General features: G+C 53.4%; 5 protein-coding genes across 5 annotated transcripts; 2 read left to right on the top strand and 3 right to left on the bottom strand.

The window, feature by feature from the left end:
* Positions 1–1,378: 1,378 nt before the first annotated feature.
* On the top strand, positions 1,379–1,879 carry CTRU02_206735 (uncharacterized protein; the record flags this gene model as incomplete). Its single annotated transcript, XM_036732391.1, has 3 exons — positions 1,379–1,396; positions 1,479–1,670; positions 1,736–1,879. 3 exons carry the CDS (start codon positions 1,379–1,381, stop codon positions 1,877–1,879), a joined length of 354 nt encoding a protein of 117 aa, XP_036575868.1.
* A 305-nt stretch (positions 1,880–2,184) lies between these two features.
* On the bottom strand, positions 2,185–3,372 carry CTRU02_206736 (mitochondrial tricarboxylate transporter; the record flags this gene model as incomplete). The annotated part of the gene is made up of 5 exons (XM_036732392.1): positions 2,185–2,686; positions 2,761–2,908; positions 2,980–3,111; positions 3,171–3,191; positions 3,252–3,372. 5 exons carry the CDS (start codon positions 3,370–3,372, stop codon positions 2,185–2,187), a joined length of 924 nt encoding a protein of 307 aa, XP_036575867.1.
* Positions 3,373–5,290: 1,918 nt separating this feature from the next.
* CTRU02_206734 (uncharacterized protein) lies at positions 5,291–6,013 on the bottom strand (the record flags this gene model as incomplete). The annotated part of the gene is made up of 1 exon (XM_036732390.1): positions 5,291–6,013. The coding sequence occupies one exon, from the start codon at positions 6,011–6,013 to the stop codon at positions 5,291–5,293; it is 723 nt and encodes a 240-aa protein (XP_036575866.1).
* Positions 6,014–11,215: 5,202 nt separating this feature from the next.
* Positions 11,216–13,160, top strand: CTRU02_206733 (oxidoreductase-like protein; the record flags this gene model as incomplete). Its single annotated transcript, XM_036732389.1, has 2 exons — positions 11,216–11,354; positions 11,410–13,160. The coding sequence occupies 2 exons, from the start codon at positions 11,216–11,218 to the stop codon at positions 13,158–13,160; spliced, it is 1,890 nt and encodes a 629-aa protein (XP_036575865.1).
* A 647-nt stretch (positions 13,161–13,807) lies between these two features.
* On the bottom strand, positions 13,808–14,726 carry CTRU02_206732 (NADH-ubiquinone oxidoreductase 23 kDa subunit, mitochondrial; the record flags this gene model as incomplete). Its single annotated transcript, XM_036732388.1, has 2 exons — positions 13,808–14,176; positions 14,415–14,726. The coding sequence occupies 2 exons, from the start codon at positions 14,724–14,726 to the stop codon at positions 13,808–13,810; spliced, it is 681 nt and encodes a 226-aa protein (XP_036575864.1).
* Between the last annotated feature and the right edge of the window lie 598 nt (positions 14,727–15,324).

Raw genomic sequence — 15,324 nt, 5'->3', positions numbered from 1 at the left:
GCTACGGATGGGACGGCTAGCGTTTGCTCGGAGAACGGTGGGAGGGAGGCCGCCGCAAGGTGAAGCAGGGAACGTCGGAAGATGGAGAGAAGCCGACAGAGGGAAAAACCAGATCACCAGGAGAGATGGAAGAAAAGAAAGGCGAACAACGAAGAGGTGGAAACACAAAAAAAGGAGTAAGGCAGTCGTTTAGTTTGGAAAGAGTCGTAGGGGAAAAGTTCGGGGAGGCGACAAAAAGGAATGACGGGGATTTGATGTGTTTGTTTGCTAAAGAATAATGCGAAGAAGGGAAGAAGAAGGGGGGAAAACAAAAAAAGAGAACTAAGGATACACTCATCAAAGAGCGGATTTACAGGTTTGTAGGGTACAATTCCAGCGGTTGGCTCGGTGTGTTTTAGGACACTGGCGCTGGCGTTGGCGCTGGGTCTTTTGGGGGGGAAGCCAAGTGGGCAACGAGTCACTATCGCTTTAGCCGGGGGGTACACTACCAACAGTCGCAAGAACCCCCCAGACAATCCATTGTTGGCTTATGTAAGTCAATAGAAATGGTTCAAATGCCTTGAAAAGTGACCCCCTTGAGTACCATAGTAAGTCCAATGCAGAGATGCAGAGCAGTTGGGGGCAGTGGGCATCGGTGGGTGGTTACGTACCACCACTGGGGCGTGCCTCCTGCGCTAAGCCGAGAGGGATTCTGGGCCGAAGGTGCTGGAACAGTGGGGGGGGAGGAAGGGAAGCTAGGCAGTGGCACGAGACATACTGAACAATGGTGCTATGGCGTGCCAAAGGACTCCTAAAGGACTGAGCCCAGGGAGTCCACCAGGGCAATGCCTGGGCCCATAAGGGACTCTTGTCCCAGTGAAGAGGCGCTGTATCCGGAATGCCTAAGGCAATTAAATCCGCTCCATTATGCGCATGAGCCATCCCTTATTGGGTTATCTGGGGGTTGCCTGCGACAGGTGTGACCAGGTGAGTGCCCGTCTGCGTCACTGCGGATGACCTTACGTAAGTCAACGGTTGCGACAATCGAAGGATAAGATACGTACCTGTCAACTCGTCTTCTGATCCTTCCAACCAATGAAAGCACTCTCAATAATCCACCAATGGTCATCCCGTCTCTTTCTTCTCCTAGTTCGGCAACCTCCGGTGCCGCCCTGCGGAAACCGTTAGCTCAAGAAATTAATTCTTCGACATTTTGCCCTCCGCTGCGAAATCCTTGACGTCGACGACGGCATATCGACTCCCTCCGTCGCATTTGCCAACACCCTCCCCCACCACCACCGCCGCCTCAGATCTCCCCCGCGGCTCGACCATGTTAGAAGTGTGACGGTGAAATTCGACTACACTCTTTTATCCTTTCAATCATACCCTTACAGCCAAAATGGCCCGGTCAACAAGCGTATGTCTCCCTCCCCATCACAGCTGTCATAGCTATGTAGCTACCCCGTCGCGTCGACTAACACGACCGTTCAACGTTGCAGCAAGCGTACAAGCACTTCCAGCGTGCCTTGTCGCTATGGCCCAAGGATAACCTCCGCCCCGAAGTCCAATTCCCCGAGTATGCCGCTCGCGGCCTCGAGAAACGCTTCGCGAACCCCGCCGTCGACGAGCTGAAGGAGCTCAAGCAAGCGAACGCCCTCTATTCCCTGGCCGACGACAGGTTCAAGAAGCAGGTACGTAACCGCGTCGATCCTTAACGACCTGGCAATTGCAGACTGCGAGCTAACACTAAGGATAGTTCCCCTTGAACGGCGAACTGCTGGAGCCCCGAAGCCAACCGACCTACTTCAACGACCTGCTGAGAGAGCTAGAGGAGGCCCCCACGAGAGGCTGGCTCCAGAACATGTCAAAGAAGTTGAGCGGCATGTTCAGGTTTCAATGATGGAGGGACAAAACACATTACATTTGCACACAAACACACGCGACCACGCGACCACGCAAACACACACATAACACCCACACACATACATCACATACCCGCGGAATCCGCAAAAAAAGAAATGGCAAGCAAAGAAGCCATGTCTACTTGGGAGGCGCAATCATCTGCACCCTATGTACAGTATCATGTACAACACCTGTACCCTGTATAGTGTATCTATACCAAAAAAAAACTAGAACCAAAACGCCCTTGTATTTTTTTGTAGAAAGCAGCAAAATCAGCCAAAGCTCCAACCCATTCCTCCAGTCTCAGAGGTATCGTCCCTCAGGGTCAACCTTCTCCATGAAGTCCATGCTCTTCTCGTACATGGTGAACACCAGACCGCCGCTGACAATCAGACGGGCCAGACGCGGCAGCGCACCGCTCCAGAAGGTCAACAGGCCCTCCTGCTTGAAGATCATGCCGGCGCAACGGAACGAGTTGCCGTATTGCGTTCGCGCCTGGATACTTTGCATTCGCGTCTTGATCGTGTCGAGTGGCTGTGTGACGTAGACCGTAATTACACCCGCGATGCCGCCCATCGCAAAGGTGCCGACGGCGCCCAGCTTCTCGCCGGGGGCTGTGTACGACTCGGCGAGCTGCTTGAGCATGTTGTAGGCGCCGAAACGGGTGGCACTGTTGGCAGCCTGACGCGCCGTCGTCGGCACGAAGCCCTGGAAGAAACCGCGGATGCCGCGCTCGCGGGCGATGATGGGGACGGCGTGCAGGAAACCGCGCATTCGGGGTTTGGGAGACTTCCTGTCGTCGATGCTAGGGTGGTAAATTGGAGGTTAGCAGAGAGGGAGAGAGAGTAATGGAGGCGATAGCGCAGAGGCAGGACATACAGCGTCGTCTTGATACTCTCAAACGGCGTCACGGCGAGCGCCGACTCGGTAACACCTGCGCCGAAACCGGCAATGACCGTCTTGGGGCCCGAGATCTTGCCGTCCGCATCGGCGAGGAGGCTCTTGTACTGGTCGAACGCAACGAATCCTATCAATTGGCGCCGTTAGATCGCTTCACACCAAGTATATAAGCCCTACGGGGGCGGATCCTTCACGTACGGATTCCAGCCTTGAGAGAGTTGCCGATAATCAGCGTGGTGCATCCCGCGTACCACTGTGCTCCGAAAGGCGGCCAGGGCAGCTTCTTGCCGTCGGCCAATTGACGGTTCAATTGTGACCTGGTCTTGGCAACTATCGCATAGAGTCAGAGACGGATCTACGGCAGACGGTCGACGTTGGGGCTTTCTTACACTCGGCAGGGTACGTGATGGCTGCGAAACAATTGGGTTAGCTATCTCTTCCGTCATCGACAGATTACAGTCCTGACTCACCGATCTCCAGGGCGCCGGCCGTGGATCCAGCGATAATGGAACGCAGGACCGTAGGGCCTCCCTTCTTGACGGGCTGCGACTCATCCTTGGTCGCCGCGGTGGCGGGGGTCGCGGTCGACATGGTGGATGATGGTCTGCGAAAACGTGCCGGTTTGGGGAGGTTTGGGCTTGCCAGGGAACTTTTTTTCGGAGAGCGAAGCTTGACGTGCAGCCACTTGCTGCGACTGCTGCGTCCGAAATCGCGGGGTGTGGAGACCTGGCTTACCTCGGGTACGTACTGCCTGACGTAATTCTTCACCGACACACCGAGCGTCGCCGATGAAGAACAGGAAGGACCAGGAAGGTGCAGGAAAGAGGAAGTCAGCAAGTCTATAATCACTAAGGTACCAGATTAAAGTCTTACGGTAGATGGCACTAGTTTGTCTATAAGTAAAAACATAGTCAAAGGAGTATCCTACTCGCAATGCATTCATTGTGAAATTGAATGAAACGAGTGTTTCTCTCAGCGTCACCAAGGTCTTTGAGCAATACCATGTTGTTGCTCAATTAGTTCATTCACGTATTCTCCTCTGGATTTAAAACAATAAGCCCATTTCAAACTTTCATTTACATCTGGAGTTCTTTAGCCCTCATTGTACTCTTACAATATCTCTGTCTAGCAAATAGATTTACGAACCGATTTGATGTTTCTATACATCGACTTATAAGCTGACGAAGAGCCTTCAAAGGACTTGGCCCCTCAAGAGGGAAAGAGGGACAGAGAAAAGGTTTTCTACTGAGTTCGATAGATGTAATTTAACACACCTCCTTTGTGACCATCATCAAAAGTACGACTGGGGAATTGCTGCAGCAGACAGTTCAACCATGCCCGGAACGGTAAACCGCGATTGAAATAGCATCCTAATAACTAGCACACCACACGGCTAACTGCCGGGTTTTTGGGTTATATTTTCTGAGTTTCATTTTTTTTAAATTTTCCGATGCCGCCTGGGCTGGAGTACATAAGCCGGACCTTAATGTGACCGAAATTTCTGTAGCTAGCTTCAACCTCGGGCTGCAACGCCAGTCAGATTTGACAGGTTCTCAGATTATTAACAAGCAAAACTGTGGCAGAGATAGTAGGTTGTTCTTATACCTCGACTTGGTTTTCGCAACAACGTTCTGAGCAGTTATGTATTTGTGGCAGCGTCATCAGTTATGCAGCAACTAGCCCGCAAATTGCGGCCCCTTTTTCCGACATAAACAGAGGCGAGCTAGGTTATTCTACGTTGAGAGAGAATTGTAGTCGATGTGATACCTCATCGTGGCCAGTAACGGGCTTGTAATGTATTGACATCTCGTTCGTAGAACTCATATTGGAAATTGTGCCCAAGTCGCAACACCCAAGTCGTAGATAAGCAGTACCGACTATAATCTCAGGTTATTCCGCACAGAATAAAAGATATGAGATATGCCATCTTCTCAAAATGTAAAACTGCTTGCGGTCCCCTAGATAAACCAAAGTATATATGGTGCCCCTCGTTCGCAATGACTATTGTGTTTTCGGCATCGTGCGACACTACCACAACGTTCAATCAAAATAAGTTCCTCCGTAGAATTTTCTTCTTCTTCTTTTTTTTTTTTTCTAAAAGCAACTTCCTTTTTTTTCAAAAATGGTACTGGGCTACGTCTTCTTGAGCACTGCTGAACATCAGTCCTTCACAATTTAGTTGATAAATTTGTAAGGAACCACATAATAGCCATGTCATAAACTGCTAGACACATACTCGGAAGTCCAGACCATTGGTTTACCCTTGCTCGCCAGTTTAAAACCCTGTACGAGCAAGATGGGCACTTTTAAACTTCACAAGGCAAATTCAGTTCCACATATAATAGTCACACATCCACAACAAGAGTCTGCACGGACAAATAGCTTAACTCAGAGGCAAAAAGCTTATTTGTTCAAGATGAATATGATGTGACTTTATATTCAGGTCTGTCTGTCAAAGACAATATGTACATCGGGGAAAAAGTTGTTTTTAAAATCCACATGATTGCATTTACTGCATCTTGGGAACGCGGATGGAAGCAATAGTCCAGACCTTGCCGCCCTGGCTGCTGGTGAGGCCGGTGTACTTTGCGCCCTGGCTGCTGCCGATGGTGCTGCCAAAGTTGGGGTCGGCGTTGGAGAGGGTGATGACGGTGTTGGAGTAGACCTGCTCGGCGATGGTGCCGGTGCAGCCGTTGTTGCACTCGGTACCGGTTCCGTAGCCTCTCATGAAGGGGCCAGACTTGTTGTCGAGGGAGGTGATGACCTTGCCGGTGGCGACGTCAGTGACGGTCTGACGCCAGGTGTCGTTGTCGGACAGGAGGGTGTAGTCGATCTTGATGGCCTGGTTGCCCTTGACGGGGGCCGACTGGAGGCTGTCTCTCTGGCCGAACCAGCCAAAGACGGAGGCGCGGATGCACCACTCGCCGCTCTTGGCGCCGCACCAGCTGTTGTCGGGCCAGGACTCGAGCGTGGTCTGGATCAGGTCACCAGTGCCGTTGGACATGCCGGGCCAGAGGAAGAGGACACCGGCCTGGGTGGGAGGCGCAGCACCGGGGGTCAGAGTGGTGACGGCCTTGACGATGGTGGAACGAGCCGGGCCGAGGGAGACGGCACCACCCCAAGAATCGCGCTTCGTGAGTCCAGCCTTGGAGGGACCCTCGACGGGGAGGAGGCCGGGGAGGGCCATGGCCGTGGCCGGGAGAACGGCCATGAGAAGAGTAGAAAGCTGCATGGTGGCGGTAGGTGTGTTTTCAGCGAAGGACTATTGGAAAGAATGTAAGGTGTCGAAGAAGAGTAAAGACAAAGAAGTGAGCGAATGTGCAGAGACAAACCAGAAACGCTAAAAGGAGGAAGACAATGTCAGAGATCTTTATACATATGGTCCGTCACGAACGAACGAGACTCCCCCAGTTCGAGAAGGAGCCGAGAGAAATGAGAGGAGTTTTGAATACTACGTAGGGCTCCCCGAATAGGACAGGGAACGTTCTGGGCCGTTGGATGTTGCCGGGGCGGACGTATCCTCCATTCGGCTACGACTCTCCATTAAGCTTTTCCCAAGGGCAAGCGAATCATCCACAGTCAGAGTGATAACGGCGTCTAGGGACTAAAAAGGAAATGTAAATCCACGATAGGGAGATGGAGGAGGCATAGCGAAGGAATCCAACGACTAGACTGTGGGGGTGGTCAAGGGATACAAGGGAAGAATCTTCCTGTTGGTCAACATTCGTGAAAGAGGGTCGCAACGGCATCTGAACTCGTTTGTTGGAAACACTAGCCATGTCAAGGCCCATCAACCCTCGGCCGACTATGGAAAATGGAGCCTTATGTGAGACTGATATAGCACCCGGCTCGTTGGGACGAGGGCGCTAGTGCCGAGCAGACACTGAATATTCTAACCATAGGCGGAAAATTGCGGGCCAGAACGGATGAAAAAGTTGTCGCTTTCGCTTTTCGTTCATGTCAGCACATTGAGAGGTCTTCAATGGCAGGGGTAGAAATGAAACATACAGAGGAGTTGTCAATCCGCCAATACCAACACAATAGCTACTTTTCCTCTGCTTTTCTCCCAATTTCCTGTTTCCTTTTTCCATGGTTCAAAAGGAGTATGATGCCTCGCTCGGGACCAAGTTTGGCCGCAGAGGACCATCTGGCTTCCTAATCCGTAGATGCCCCGGCTACAATGTCACGATGAAAGTGCGAATCATGCTTATTAGTCTTGCGCTAACGATGGAGTGGCTCACGGGCCGGAAGGTAAGCGGCCAAATAAGATTTAACTCCCATTACACCTTTTTGAGAATTTCGTAGACTCAAAATTGTTTAAAGTGCTAATACACAAAATGATCCCCGGTCCTTGACAATGGAACAGTACTGATAAGCACGAGAGTTACTAGAGTAGTGTAGTTCTGGGCGTTCAATACGGAGTACTACCTTAATTAACCCCTGAATCAAATCATCAGACGAGCATCCGAAGTGCGTCTGAAGAGACGGACTTATCCGGTACTGTCTACGGGGTCAATTGCCGGGCATCCGCAAGATGACGTAAGGAATACTTTCTCTCAAACAATGGTGCAAGAAAGCAGTGAATGCCCAAGTAAGGCCGGCCGAGATATCCACGTAGGGCAATACGCTCCGATATCGTGCACACCACCCTCCGCCCCGAACCGCGGCTTAAAACTACGGGAGCCTCAATCGTGGAGTTGCTTTGCGGACGCCGACCCGGCAGTGAGACGCAGCTTTAGCCGCCGGACGGGACTTGGCACGACGCCGGTACTTTCGGGCATTTTATCATGCGGAGAATCCTAGACAGGCGTCAAAAGCCGGGTGATACGGACACACAGCAGCTGCATCGCTGATCCTGATCTACGCGGAGAAAAAAAAAAGGGTCGTCCCATCACTTGTCGACGAATGGTTGCCTAGGGCCTACAGTGGCACACGACTGCTAAGCCCTTTGGTTGACGTCCTCAAAAGCAGAGCTGACTGGCTTGAAATCAGGTATCCTCAGGTCGTGCTAGACGATGACTTAGTATACGGGAGAAGCCTTTATTGCGTAAGATGATAGGATTCGTCAGGGGTGGACATCCCTGGTGATGAAAATAGCACAGGGACAAAACTAGCTCAAGCCACTGACGATCGGTTGACCAGAATACGTGACATCACCAACAACTTTAATCGGCCAACTCATCACAGTCAACGTCGTTTGACGGTCGGCCATGACATGCTCAGGTGGTACACAGGTTGGTACGACGAAACGGCTGGCGCGGACGACGGGGAGGGGAGACAAAACTTGCCTTGCCAAAGCCAAGTAAGTGATTGATGGACAGTCAGCCACGTTCGTCAATACGCTAGGAAACCCAAGCTTCTGGGTGGGAAGAGTTTCCACCTGCCAACTGGCCGACAAGGACAAGCATCGTTTTCCAGTTTGCTGGCTTACTGTGCCGAGGAAGAAGAGTTTGACGGGGATCACTTAATGCGGCCACAGAACTAATTCAAAGAGGCGCAAGCCTGTGGCTGAGCTGCAGTTTGTCGTGCACATGCGTTACATAAGCCATATTGAGTATACTACGTACATGGGAGCACTAATCTACTTTGTGTAGAGACAAACAGAGATGAAAGCATATGGGGTACAGATACATGCCAATCTAGTGTGCCACAACTGCCCATCCTTGTAACATGAGCAACCTCGGGGTCCCTGGAACACCCGCCTCCAGGGTTTCGCAGCATGCTGCGGGCGGCATTTTATGCTTTGTGCAGCGATTGACAGGCCGTCCACAGCGGACCTGGACCCTTGAAAGTTGACGTGGAAAGACACCGCGGGGTTGGCTATGAGCCCGGGTCTCACAGTCAAGCTGTGTGACATCTTTTCGAGGCTGATGGCAGTAGTTGGTTTCCTTCTTTTTGTTTCTTTCCAAAAACCTATCTCCACTAGGGACGTCAAATGTGTGAGTTGGCCATCAGTGAGCCCCGCAAACTCACCCGAGTTCTCATGGAAGACTCTAGTGTAGTGTAAGTGAGTCTCTTGATGAGGCGAGGGGGCCCTGGCTAGTCCTCTACATTTGACTGACTCTACAATAGGAGAGACTACGCGGCTGCGCAACTTTATTGGGCGTATGGTTCCTTTGTGGGTGACGTTGATTTTCATGCGGATATGCTTATTCGTCCAGAACGACTGACTCCAGAACGCTGTTCCCTGTTCCAGTTCTTTGCTCAGGCCCCTTGGTTTTCGGCTTCTCCTTGGCACTAACCGCTGTCGCTACCATGATCCAATATCGCCTCAATAACGTTGCCCCATATCAGCAAAATGAGTTCAGCTGTCGTCGCCATGCATGCCCGCAAATGTGGTAAGCCAGCAAGGTCTGTTTTGTCTAGTCTCAAGCGGACGTTCGTCAAATTCAGGGGAATCAAAAGGCTTGGCTACGGGGTCCTTCTATCGCCATCCGCCTCTGGGACGAGACATACAGCAGCCAGTCAGCAAAGTCAGCATAGTAGCGGCAGTTTAGCTGAGGCTAAGATCTCCCCTCCCCCCTAGACAAGCATTTCTGGGTAGGGTACGGAGTACGAAAGGGAACTGCTGCATGGCGTCGTCGTCTTTCAGCTGCCCCTTTGCTTACTCCGCCTATTCAGCAACACTGTTGCACCTCCATCCTAAAAGGCTTTCAGTTTAGTCACCCCGCTGGCGGGCGTAGAGAAAGGATGCGAAAAATAGCACAAACCCCCGCCGCTTTCCCGTGAATCCTCCCGCTCTAGATCTGTCCTTATGCACACAGCAACTCTTTCTCAACTCTGCGGCATCCAATGTCTACTGTAGCGAAATCAGATGGAGAAGATGGCGAGAATTAGACTCTGCCCTGTGCCTGTGCTCAAGTTCCCTCCCGTTATTAAGGCGAGACCCAGCACAAACCACCAACCGCCCACTCTCATTTCCCGCCCTTTAAATTACTACTGCCCTCATCGCTTTCCCCGATGACTGTCATGTCCTCCTATCCATTACCAATATTGAAATAAGACAAAATTAAGAGCGAACCGGTTAGAAGGCGCAAGACAAAGAAAATACAGTGAGAATCTCACGGACACAACGGATTCCAGGGACCCCGCGGACTCCTCGCTCCACGCCGCCAGCAGCCCGGCACCGCTTCACCGGCCTCTCGCTCCTTAAGTGGTTCCGCATCGCATAGCAGCTCAGCGATAGACAGCACAGCAGCACAGCCCCAGCCAGCTTACGACTCGTTTTTGCCATTGGATGCGCGCCCTGTGTTGTCAGGTTTGTGCCCCCAAAAATCGCAGCTGCCGACACCCTGGACCAAGACGCCCAGTAAGAGGAGCCAAGGCACCGTTCCATCCCTCCCTCGTCTTCCGCCGCCAGTGCAGATCCGGGGACCTTGCCCTTTTTTCTTTTTTCTCGTTTCTTCTTTGAACCTCGAGATAGTCTTGGCCGATTTCTACGAAAATCCAAGTTCCTCCGGCCTGCCTGTTACTCCCACGCTTTGCATAGCCTCGGCCGCCTCATCATCACCGGGCATAACAAACTAAACCAGCGCAGCCAGCCATCCGCTCGGTTCAGAAACTCATGTACTCATGCTAAATCCGGCCCACGACATCATACGCTGTCTGTACCTGTGAGAGAGATAGTGAAGGGATACCCACCGGTAGACGCTGTTATTATCATTATCATCGCCTATTCGTCATTTTTCTTTCTTTCCCGCACCCTCCGGATCCCGTCCCTCCTCTTCACTCACTCATACTCTGTGTTTCAATTTCATTCAGACACCCCCAACCTCCCACCTGCAGCGTCGATCACCAACTTACTCAGATCAATCCAACCACGCGAGTCTTTTTTTATTTTATTTACTCACGCGATATTTCGTCTCGCTTTGATCGCCTAAAGATACTTGACGACGCACATTTTCCATCACTCATTCATAACCCACAAAACTCCAAAAAAAAAAAAAAAAAAAAAAAAAAAAAAACCGTAGATCAACCCAAAAGTGCGGGATAAAAAAGTATCTCACATACATTCGAATTGGTCAGACACCCAAAACCCCAAAGATCGTCGAGAATTATAGACCACCGACCCACACCAGCTCCTGAGCTGTGACAGTGACAACGCCAGGGCCGGCTCATTAGAACCTCTTAACCCCGGCCCCGTCCCCAGCGGCCCCGTAGCGGCACTTGGAGGTACCTTGGGAAGAGATAATTTGGAGTGGGCTGTGAAGTCTCCCGCCTCGCATCATCTCTTGGCTCAGCCACCCCTTTCACGCTCACTCACTCACATACATACACATACACACCACTCACGAACATACGTACATACACACCACCACGCGCATCCTTCAACCACCTGCATCCGGCCAGATAGCCATTACACAAAAACAACTACCCCTACGCTCATCTCTGACGTCCCGAGAGAAAGAAAAAAAAATCTCATCCTTTCTTCAGAATGTCCACACAGATCGAGGCTAGATCTCTGGCCTCGCTCAATTACCTGGCTGCTAACCCTCCGCAATACCCTCACAACCCAGCCGAGCAGCGTCAAGAGCCGTTGACTCTTTACATTTCCCGTGTTCCAGGGACACGAGGTGAGCATGCCCTGGTTGTATTTCTCGCGATCGCGTGCATACTAACGTTACTCAGACGTCATTCTGACAACCTCAAAACCTCACATCAAAAATGTCACCAGCGAAGATGTCGCAAACTCCTTCTACTACATCCACCTGGAACTCCCCAGCGACGGCAACCGCCCTTACGAACTGAACACGCCGCAGCCTCACCACCTCCGCAACCCAGACACACCGAGGTCGAGCCAGGACAGCTCCCGCAGCGCGAACCAGATCCGCCGGAAACCCCTCCCAGCCAGCGCAAAGGTCCCCTCACCACCAGCAGAGCCCGTGCGGTCATACCCGCTCCCCGGATCTCACCCGGCGTCCGGTGGTTACGGCAGCAACTACGACCAGCAGCAAGTGCACCACGGCGACGCCCCCGATGACTGCCTGCCTGAAACCCGGCCAGAGCTGCCCCCGCGGCCCCTCTCCTACTCGCCTCCGGCCCCGGTTCGCAAACCCGTAGGCCCCCGGGCCATCCCGACCTCAGGCTCGGCTCCGGCTCCGGACCGAGACCTGCCGCACCCCTCGGACTTTCACCGTCCCTCCCCATCCGGATCCCCCTCCCGCATGCCGCCCCAGGAGAGATCCCACCGCTCGTCATCCCGCCCACCAACATCCACATCCCATCACACCCGCCAACTCTCCCGGTCCCCCTCACCCAACCGCTTCCACAACACCGCCGCCGTGCCCTACACCCTCTCCATCATCCGCCGCGACCCCAGCACAGGCAACCAGTGGAACATCGGCCGCGTCTCCTCACACCAACTCGAAGACTCGGGCGAGGAGTACGAGTACTTCTCCTTCGACTCGGCCGGGCTCTCGGCCCACGAACGCCGCCGCGCAAACGCCCCTCAACCACCCATCAACATCCGCCTCGAATCATCCGGGTACGCCAAGTTCCGCCACATGCCCCTCCGCCAGAGCATCGACATGCCCCGGACGTCCACGTCCACCCCTCCCTTTGCCAACTCGGAAGACGCCCTGAACTGGCACCAGCAGCAACAGCAACAGCAGCACCCCGCAGAGGGCGGGTTCACGCGGCAGGTGGTGATGGCGTACACCAAGTCGTGGACGACCAACATACGCGAAAAGTTCAACAACTCGAGGTCGAGGTCGGAAAGCATCGACGAAGCCTACGGCACGTCGCCCGGCGCCGGCGCCGGCATCGGGGCACCGCCGACGCGGTCCAACAGGCACTCGCGACAGCTCAGCACGCACTCGACGGGGTCCATGTCGTCCAACGCGAGCGACTCGGGCCCCATCATCACGCAGCCGGGCCACGGACTGCGGCCGCGCGGGTACGTGTTCGTATCGCCGTGGGACGGGCGGTGCGAGTTCCGCACGGGCAACGCGGGACGCAGCGTCAAGTGCAGACACGTGCTGCCGCAGGCCGGCGGCGGCCTGAGCAACCCGCTCGCGCCGTCCGGGTCGTCGTCGTCGTCCGGCAACTCGGCGCCCGTGAGCGAGCTGCGGTTCAACCTGCCGACGACGGAGCTGTTCAAGCAGGAGGGCAAACGGGAGCAGCTCAGCGGACACTTTAGCAAGTTTCTCAACATTGGCAACCGGCCCGGCGGCGGCGGCGGCGAGCACAGCGACGGCGACGACGATGTACCTAGTCCGTTTGACCTGAGGCTCGGCAGGGAGAAGGCTGGCGGGGGTAATCGTGGCAAAAGGGCGAAGTTGGGCAAGCTGATTATCTATCCTGAAGGTCTGAAGATGTTGGATCTTGTCGTGGCCGCTAATATGGGTGTGTGGTGGGGAGCTTGGGAGAAGAGCTTCTAGGCCGTTAACTCTGACGGTGCCGTGATGATTACGAGAATGTAGAAAGAGACGCAAGAGCCAGGAAGACAAGGGGGAGGCCAGAAAAAAAAAAGTTTATGGTGATTATGGGGGAGGAAATGGGAGTTGCAGGAACATTGGTTTCTGATTTTAAAGCAAGGCGTTGGGCTGGATATGCAAACTTATAAGGGCCGGAATCCGCAAGGATACGAGCGCGCGCGCAGGCTGTTGATATATGCGAGATAGACAAGACTTTAATTATAATTCTCCTCAATGTCCAAGATTGCTCTCTTTCGTGATTTGCAAGTTAACTATATTGTGTTTTGATATTTGTCATGGCATCGTAACTTGCGTTGTGCAAAGCTCCTACATGGCATGTTTACCGTACGCACCGCATGGCATCACGGCAAGACTTATGCAAGGAACAAAGAAAAAGATTGCTTTTCGCGAGCTATTTACACATGTCTAACTGACTCCGACCTGTCTGTAATACACATACACAACATGCCAGAGCCTCGCTGCTGCGGCCTCTTTGCTTTGCGTCTCTCTCTTTCTCTCTCTCTCGCCTCCGCACGTCCCTCTCAAGCATTAAACCGGAAAAGAAAAAAAAAGTTCGTTTCTAGACCCCTCACCAGAAGGACTCTCATTCTTTATCTGTAGGGGGCGTCGGCACGGATGACGGCAGCCAGCTCGGGCTCCCACTTGTCACCGTTGGACAGCAGCTTCTCCTTGTTGTACAACAGCTCCTCACGAGTCTCGGTGGCGTACTCGGCGTTGGGGGACTCGACAATGGCGTCGACGGGGCACGACTCCTGGCAGAAACCGCAGTAGATGCACTTGGTCATGTCAATGTCGTAGCGGGTGGTGCGACGGGAGCCGTCGGCACGCTCCTCGGCCTCGATGGTGATGGCCTGGGCGGGGCAGATGGCCTCGCAGAGCTTGCAGGCGATGCAGCGCTCCTCGCCGGACGGGTAGCGACGGAGGGCGTGCTCACCGCGGAAGCGGGGAGAGATGGGGCCCTGGGGACGTTAGTCTGATATGTTCAAACAAAATTATACAGCCTGCGCGTCCTGCTAGTCTTCCCCTCCATTTCAGCGTATCTTGTTCTGTTGTTGTGGCGTATCATCGTGTCGAGGCAAAAAATTTCCGATATCCCGGTGATTCCTCGCTCCCTTTCCGGAGGTCCAACAACTCTCTCTCAAGACGCCCAATTCGGCCTCAATCCGTTCCTCCAGACCAAGAAAAGCTTTTTCTCACCTTCTCAAAAGGGTAGTAAATGGTATAGGCCGGGCGGAAGAACTGCTCCAAGAGCACGTACATTCCTCTGGCCATCTCGGACAGCAGGAAGTATCTGCCCATCTTGTTGAGTGTGGACTCCTTGTCCTCGTCCCAGGTCTCGAATCGCTTCTGACGGAAGTTCTGGGGCGGGGGACCAGCGGGTGTGGCATAGGAGCGGACGGCGTTGGCGGCCATGATACGGTTGACCATGGCGGCCGACGAATTTCTCGCCGCGGGTCTCGACGCCGCGAGAGCCAGCATCGTGACGGGGAGCTGCGCCGGGCGAGGCATTGTCGTAGATTGGAGGGGAATTCTCGATCGACGGGAGGTTCGCGACGGCTCCAATTGACCGGGCAGATTGGGGGGGGTCGGTGATGGCGGAGCGAGAGGGGGGCGGCGAGCGATTGAGGGAGTTGCGGTTGTTCGGGTAGATTGAGCTTGACGTTATGGACATTCATTCGGCACTGGGGGCGAGCTTTGGTGCGGGATTACAAAGGGCGGGAAATGATTGGTCGACAATGGGTCACGTGACGGACTGTTTTGTCGCCCGAGCCGGAAGGAAAGCGCCTTCATCATGACGATAGAAGTGGCAATAGGCTGCACCTACTCAATTGGTCTTTAAAATTTTGATAGAGAGTCTTATAGGTGCATAAACTCATTTACAAACTATTCAGTACTCGTTTCTCCCCGGATTGTTGTAAACCGACAAAACTAGTAGTTTTGCCAAAGTCACATGACTCATCACGTGCACCTCATCGGAGCTAAAGCAGGGACGTCTCGGGAGGGTGACGAGAAATTTATCATCATCGCCAGCAACCTCCTCCACACCCCCGAGCTCCCATCAACAACAGCTTAGCTGCCACCCACCCTCCAATCGAATCCCCATCTC

This window comes from Colletotrichum truncatum, assembly GCF_014235925.2.
Source record: "Colletotrichum truncatum strain CMES1059 chromosome Unknown Contig_0003, whole genome shotgun sequence".
NCBI classification, from domain to species: domain Eukaryota; kingdom Fungi; phylum Ascomycota; class Sordariomycetes; order Glomerellales; family Glomerellaceae; genus Colletotrichum; species Colletotrichum truncatum.
The sequence above is the reverse complement of the archived record's forward strand: the minus strand, read 5'-3'. Positions and strand labels throughout refer to the sequence as shown.